The sequence below is a fragment of the Aplysia californica genome, unplaced genomic scaffold (genome assembly GCF_000002075.1).
Source record: "Aplysia californica isolate F4 #8 unplaced genomic scaffold, AplCal3.0 scaffold00963, whole genome shotgun sequence".
NCBI lineage: Eukaryota > Metazoa > Mollusca > Gastropoda > Aplysiida > Aplysiidae > Aplysia > Aplysia californica.
In genome coordinates this window covers 126,598-134,456 of record NW_004798233.1, presented here as the reverse complement: position 1 = coordinate 134,456, position 7,859 = coordinate 126,598, and the positions used below count along the sequence as shown (strand labels likewise).

The 7,859-nt window shown below is 35.7% G+C and overlaps 1 protein-coding gene across 1 annotated transcript in view; it reads right to left on the bottom strand.

Moving 5' to 3' along the window:
* Positions 1-7,859, bottom strand: part of LOC101846542 (choline transporter-like protein 4) — a gene marked incomplete at its 5' end in the record, with an annotated part of 80,568 nt that overhangs the window by 7,352 nt on the left and 65,357 nt on the right. The window contains 7 exon segments of the mRNA XM_013089490.2: positions 845-933; positions 1,714-1,858; positions 2,356-2,425; positions 3,254-3,382; positions 4,720-4,896; positions 5,724-5,767; positions 7,294-7,429. Coding sequence (XP_012944944.1) covers positions 845-933; positions 1,714-1,858; positions 2,356-2,425; positions 3,254-3,382; positions 4,720-4,896; positions 5,724-5,767; positions 7,294-7,429 — 790 coding nt within the window.

Genomic DNA, 7,859 nt, shown 5'->3' with positions numbered 1-7,859 from the left:
AGTGAGAGTCGTGTATCCGATTGAATACTACTATGGCTTCACAAAAACTTCTTTGGCCAGCATGTTCATTCCTGATCACTATTTCTGTGCCCTGGGGGATATAGCCTACAGTGTAGCATCTGTTGAGCAAATAAACAACTGCCATTCACCCATTCTGCCTCATGGCGATTGCTTGGTACCCGTTTGTGGTGTCGGTTGTCTAATGGTCATGCAATAAGTCACCAAGCTATTGTTAGAACAATGGAGAAAGATTTTTCTAAAGCACAATTTCTAACTTATTTCATGGGCATTCTATTGTGATCCAAAGTCTGCAACAAAGCTTCAGCGTAAATGCGTTACTTCCCAATTTATCCCAAACTCATCATTTCGAAGGTGGGCTGGTTTGCTCCCCCCCCCCTCCCTCCCCGTGATCCCAATCCGACTGGGTGGGTTATTATTATTATAAATTTTTCTATTTAAAAAAAAAAATGATTTTTACATATTATTATTATGACTATAAATCCCATTTGTCATTTGGGAAGAAGCAATGATCCAGAATTCTTTAAAACTTCACACCTGGGGCAGTATACACCTCCCCAAATAACAGATCAAGGGCATACATTGACTCATTAACTCTAATAATTATTTGAATTATAAGGCATCTCCTCTATGATAGTTTTCTATTTACTATATTCACTTAGCCAAGTGTCCCAACTCCTAAAGAGAAATATAATTTCTTAGTAATGAGGCATTAATATTATACATTACAAGAGAAAACTACTCCCCGTCCCCACACAATAAAAAAGATCATTTTTTAAATTTTAAAATATATAATGACCAAAAGAAGAAACAAAATATTCCTTACAATGATGGGAACAATGTAAAAGTTGAGTTCTGGACGGTACTCATCCACAAAGGTGATTCTCCCATCAAAGAAAAAGTAACTGATGACACCTGAAAGCGAAGATAAGATTTTGAAGATAAAATATGTTACACAAAATATTGACTATGTATGGAGCAAAGTCTTGAGTGTGAGGTTACAGAAATTCAATGTCAAATCATATATATATATAAAAGGCTCAACATTATGTACATATATAGTACGCCCCAAGGCAAGAAGGAACAGAATTGAGCTAAACATTGCAAAAATTTATAAGATGATTAATTAAAAACAAAGGACAAGAGAGTTGTTTCTGTCTCTTTCGGGCTGAACAATTATACAACTTATGTCATTGATAATGTAAAAGAAAACACACACACACACACACACACACACACACACACACACACACACACACACACACACACACACACACACACACACACAAATAGAGACACACCCACACAAATAGAAACACACAGACATACACTCAGACACACACAACCAAACACATACACGCACACGCACATGCACACACACGTACACATACATGTACACATACGTATGCACACACACACACACACACACACGCACGCGCACACACACACACACACACACACACACACACACACACACACACACACACACACTCAGTTCCACACATTTACATTGAAGAACCAAAAATAGTTAATCCATTTTTTTTCTTCCCTACTCGAGCAACCTCTTTAAACTGAAAACACTGCTAAACCGAAGTTTAAGCAGACCTCACTATATAAATGCCTATGTGAGAAAATAATGAGACACTGACAGCTATAACCAAGAAGAGGAAGAAGCTGGTCACCCGAGTGACTTACCTGTGGCACCCACCACCACCAGCTTGCAAATGAAGAGGAGGAAGTCTGTCACCTTGTCCAGAACAAACACCCGAACAACATTCTTCAGAATCAAATCAAAAGCTCGTTTTGCTGACACGCAGAAGTTCTTTCCATAAACCGCCATCTGAGAATACAATACACCAGATAATAAGTTAAGACACTAAAGATAAGATAAAATGAAATACATTGTGAGGGTCCTACAAGAAATTAACAGAAATAAGAATTACAATTAATTAAAGTTGGATTGCAACAGAAATTGCGCTCTTTTTAAAATTCTGCATATTAATATACAACATTTGCTGTTATTTACTTTTATTTATTATAATTGTCTTCAGTGTAATAAAAGATAAAAATGAGAGATTTGAATTGATAGAATCATGATTCCTATGTAACACATTATCTAAATGTTGATTTTATTTTTTCAAACTGTGTTTACAGATTTTGTAAATTGTCTCTTTTCTTAAGATTTTGATTTTAAAAAATACCAAGGCCTCCACATTTTTCTACCAATAGCTATGACATCTTGCAGGTATTATAGCGTTTTGTGCTACAAGTTGTGACCTACTCTTTCCCAATAACACTTATATCATAAAATCGATTTATCCACAACTAACCACTCACCATTATGAACGCGTTCTTGCAGAGGAAACGCAGGAATTTTTCAAGGCACCAAAAGCAACATTTTAAGCATCTGAAATCATAAAACCAGAATATAATAGTGTGGGTGAGCCTTATTAAAAGCTTTATATGATTAAAGGTAGGAGGAGTTTTATTCAGCGTTTAAGGCCATTGACCCACATAAAAATAAAAAATAAAACATACACATCTTACAGAAGAAACCTCTGTGAAAACAGCATAAACTAAAATTATATATCAACACCATTTAAAATCATTTCAAATGAGTAAAGAGTCTTGCCAAAATAAAGTTAAATAGATTAACAAAGGTGTCAAGTGATTTTTGGAGCTTCTTAACAACATACTTGTTTTTGTAAAGAAACACATGTAGATGAGACAATCGCCATTTAAAAAAAAATGTTTTGTTAGTAAGAGTCTAACAGCACTTGCAATACAATTATATATAGGTCACATAAAAGACAAAGATTAGAGGTGTTATAAGAAAGTAACAAAACACAAGAAAGAAAGAGTGACATAAGAACTATAGATGTTTTGATAGGAAAGGAGGAGCAAACAATAGACCAGTTGCCATCTTAACAGCAACAGGCACCATTGCAAAAATACATTTTTTTTAAAAGTAACACCAAAAAGACATAATAATAATAATAATAATAATAATAATAGTAATAATAATAATAATAATAATAATAATAATAATAATAATAATAATAATAATAATAGCCTAATAATAATAATAATAATAATAATAATAATAATAATAATAATAATAATAATAATAATAATAATAATAATAATAATAATAATAATAATAATAATCAGCAGCTGCAGCAGCAACAGCAACAGCAACAACAACAATAACCATGATGGGAACACTGGTGCTTACTTCATGAAAAACTTGGCCACAGGGTTCTCCGATGCCTTGAGCTTGGAGTCGAGATACTCCAGCATGGTCCTAATGACTTGCACAATGGCGATGAGCAATGAACCAAATGCCAGGGAGCCCAGGTGGTATCTGAAAAGGAGTAAAACACAAAAGTGATCTACACAGGTCAAACTGATCATCATCATCATTAAGCGCCAGATCTGTACCAGATATCAGCCATCATGGTTCTCAGTTAAATCCTTTGCTCAGATGCTCTCAAGAAAGCCAGGTTATCCTGACCTTTCCCTGTTACGTGTCTGTCCAGTCTCTCCAAGTAAGTTGCTCTAGCTCTACCTCTAAATCTGATTGACGATTATAATTGATGTCATACCGAGTTCACACAGCTGATCGAATTCATTTGATTGAGCCGGAGCTAGCTAGATTTTCATCCATAGATGGGGCAAAAGTTATCATTTTGGCACTAAATTCATTCGACTGTGAGCTTTAAAATCAAGTGCATTAAAATTAGTTTTTCAAGGGTGCATGTCGAATCGGTTGGATTGTGCAAAATGGTAACTTTTGCCCCATCCATGAATGGAAGTCTGACTGGGCCCAACTCACTCCGATTGAATCTGCTTGTCCGTGTGCACTGGGCATTATGTTTATTTTCCGCGACTTCGCAACGACCTGTGTGGATGTCCATGTTATTCTCATTTATCCTCTCAGTCCCCCTAGGGGATAAACGGCGTCCCACTGTGAAAAGTGCATATTTTAACTCTGCCATTTCATTTATATGCCTTGCCTATGTACCTACTGCTAAAAACCTATTAGCAGCTGAGCGGATCAAAGAAAAAAAAATGGGGCAAGGTAGCATCAACCAAAATACAGCATCCTATAAGTAAAAACCCCTGCTGTTCGATTATAAATTTTTGAAGTGAATGCCACTGTGATAAACACACCAAAATATAATAATATATGTATAGGCCTACTGTAATGTTCAAGCGCTTATTCTCCTTGTCGCAAAGAAAAATAAGATCAATTTCAACATGGAATAGATGCTTTATCAAGTATCCTCATCTTTCTGACAGGACTTATACCATATTCTATAGCCCACGCTGGTCTTAAGCAGTAGAGTCTTTCATTGGAACATAAATCATTTTATCGATGAGGCAAACACAGGGTCTTCAAGCATAAGAAGATATATGCTTGATGTTACTTAACTTATATTCAAACAAAAATTTTAAGTGAAAAGTAAGAATAGCTTTTAAATGGACAGCCATTGAGGTTTGCCCTCAAGCAAGGAACCTCATACCAGTGTAAAAACATAATACTTTTGTTAAGTATTTTCTTATATCTTTATGTTGAGATGTTTTTCTATCATAAAAATCATAGAGTGGGTGGCCATGACAGACAGGGTCAAGTGGCCGACAAAACAAGCTAAATTAAATAGATGAGGACCTGAGACACTTTATATCGACAAATCTTACCTGAAGGACCTCCAGAAGGCACCCATGAGAGGGAAGGTTGGGATGTCCTTGGGCTTGTTGAAGGCCCAGTAGTAGCTGGAAAAGGCACCAGACAGAGTGAGGTCACCCAGTGCAGCCACAAAGTTGACCAGCCAGAACAGCATGAACAAGTTGTACAGTTGCAGGTAGATGGTGTAGCTGTGAAATGGAAACAAATCATTAAAGAATGTTCTTTCAGAAAATGGATTTTATCAAGTTATTAAATGTTAAAAAGAGTTTTTAAAAAATGAGCATAGAAACATACCTTCCTAAAATATGGAAGAATTTTCTTTTACAAATTGGATTTAATTTCAATCAAGTTAATTAAATGTTAAAAGGAATAAACAATACAAGAAAACCCCATAGAAAACATGCCTTCATAAAATATATGTAAGTAAAAAGCTTGGAGTAACTATTAATACTTCACTATCTTCGGTAGTTATTTAAGAGCCTGGATCCCCATATTTAACGTCCATCCCCAATAGGATCCCGACAAAATGGGTTGAAAGCTTAAAAAACTCCACACAACGACACGCGTTTGAAAACACCCGGTTAGGGATGCGAACCAGGGCCATCCACTTCATAGTCCAGCAAGAAACCAATTGAGCTAACGGCGCACCAAAAATATATGTACCATGTAAAAAAATGCAAGGATAACTGAAATAGAACATTTCAATTGAATATTTAGTTGAGTTAGTAGTTAAGTATACCATTTGTCACTCATTTGTGAGGCATATTGACAAATTGAGTTAGAGAATTACTTCTCACAGTCCACAAATGAAGTTGTCAACCGAAAATAGACATATTAAATCTGTAGGTTTTAATGCCATTTTTTTTTCAGCTTAACTATATGCCTTTTATCATTTCATATTCAAACCCTACCTACCTGTAAACCTCATGTATCTATCCGGGTCGATAGGGCTAAAATCAGAGATTTATCTCATTTTGTCAGCACATTTCGTGAATTCTAAAAAATGCCTACTTACTCTCCTTTCTCGAACTTGATAAAAGCTTCACAGGCATCACTTTCCTGTTGAAAGAGGAGAAAAAGGAATGATGGTGAAGTAAAGTTCAAAATCTCGTCTCACATTTGGATTGTTTGGTCTTTCTTTTTTTAAAATTAATAGTGTGTTAATATGAAGGGATTATAAAGTGTCCAGAGCTGTATTATATGGGAGTGGGTTCTATAGAAATGATCTGTCTCATTATTACTATTGTTACTATTATTATCATTATTATTATTATTATTAACATTATTATAATAATAAATTGCATTTATATCGCGCATTTTTATAAAGCAGTGCTCAATGCTCTGTACAATAATATAAAGAACGTATGCAGCGCACAGCTCCTTTAGTAATTCTCTCTCTCTCTCTCTCTCTCTCTCTCTCTCTCTCTCTCTCTCTCTCTCTCTCTCTCTCTCTCTCTCTCTCTCTCTCTCTCTCTCTCTCCAGTACATCCTTGAGTAAAGACAATCCCACAAAGCTTACCGAGACACCCTCGCACACATTGATGACATCACACAGTCAAAAATTCTTTCAGAACAGAACAGCATAAATAAACGATACTAAGAGAACATAATAGATACTGAGAGAAGACAATAATATTAATTGTATTGGGAATGTCGGAAATTACAGATTGAAGCTGGACTGAAACAAATGTGTTTTAAGTGCTGATTTAAATTTTGAAGAGGTAGACTCCAGTAGATGAGCTAGCAAAGGGTTCCATAGGGAGGGGGGGAGGGTGCGAAAAAGCTCTCCCTCCGAGTCTCTGACTTTTGCTTTGGACACGTCTTAAATGTCTTTTCGTCTCCGATCTTTAAGGCCGAGATGGTATATATTCGAGGACCATGTCACAAAGATATGAAGGTGCAATGTTGTTGACGCACTTAAAACAAAGAACAATTAATTTGTACTGAATTCGTGCTTTCACTGGGAGCCAATGTAGTTGAATTAGCATTGGTGTTACATGCTCTTTGAAAGATTTCTTTAAAATTTAGCGAGCAGCTTGGTTCTGGAGTCGCTGTAACCTATTTAACGTTTCAGTGGGAAAGTTTCCAAACAAAGAAATGAGGTAGTCTAGATGTGAAAGGACAAAAGAAGAGAAGAGTGTTTTGATGGAATCAACTCTAAGATATGTTGACATTTGTCCTATTCTGCGTAGTTCTAAATAAATTACTTTACATAGATGGTTTATATGATGGTGCATAGATAGTTTGCAGTCAAAATAAAAGCCTAGATTTTTCGCTTTATCTGTGAACAGATGTTATCATTCCCAATACATATATGGTAAAAATTGCAAAGCAACATCCCTGGTTTGGCATTGCAAACAGAACTTCAGTCTTATCATCATTTATTTTAAGTATGTTTGATATCATCCAGATTTTTACATCAACAATAGGCCCAACATTTTTCCTTGCTGGTAACTAGACAATTGAAGTTTTTGGTAAAACAGACTTGGTAGTTAACGTCGTGCTTCCTATAATTATTGAACCTATTATTCTTATTACTATTGTTATTATTATTATTACATGTTTCATGAAAAGGGATAACTTACAGTTTCGTTGCAGTCGCCCACATATTCAAAGAGGCCCTTAGCCTGTATCTTCACAGCCTCTTCGTTAATAGAACCGTTGGCAAATGTGACATTGTTCTCCGATGGCTTGGGTTCTCTGCCCACAGACGCTAAAAATCTTAGAAATTGTTGAGGAAAGTACGTGGGAGGCTCACATTAAACAAACAAACAAAAAACAATGTGCATTTAGCACTACACTATTATGCCTCTATTTCATGTTTGGACTTTATTTAATGTCTCATACTTACATTTTGGACTTTTTTAAAAGTGTCTAAGTCAAACAATTTGATCCTTTGAAAGACTTAAGGGCTTTTATGGAGTGTCATTGAAGGTCTACTATAGGCCTACATCTACACTGATCTCTGATACCCTGCTCTAAAGTAAAACAATGAAGGCATAATATGTCCCCTGCAAAAAGGTAAAACAATGAATGTAACGTTCCCCCTGCACTAAAGTAAAACAAAGAATGTAACATTTCCCCTGCCCTAAAGTTGAACAATGTGACATATGACTCTTCCTCAGACACAGACGAAAGGCAGCACAGTCTA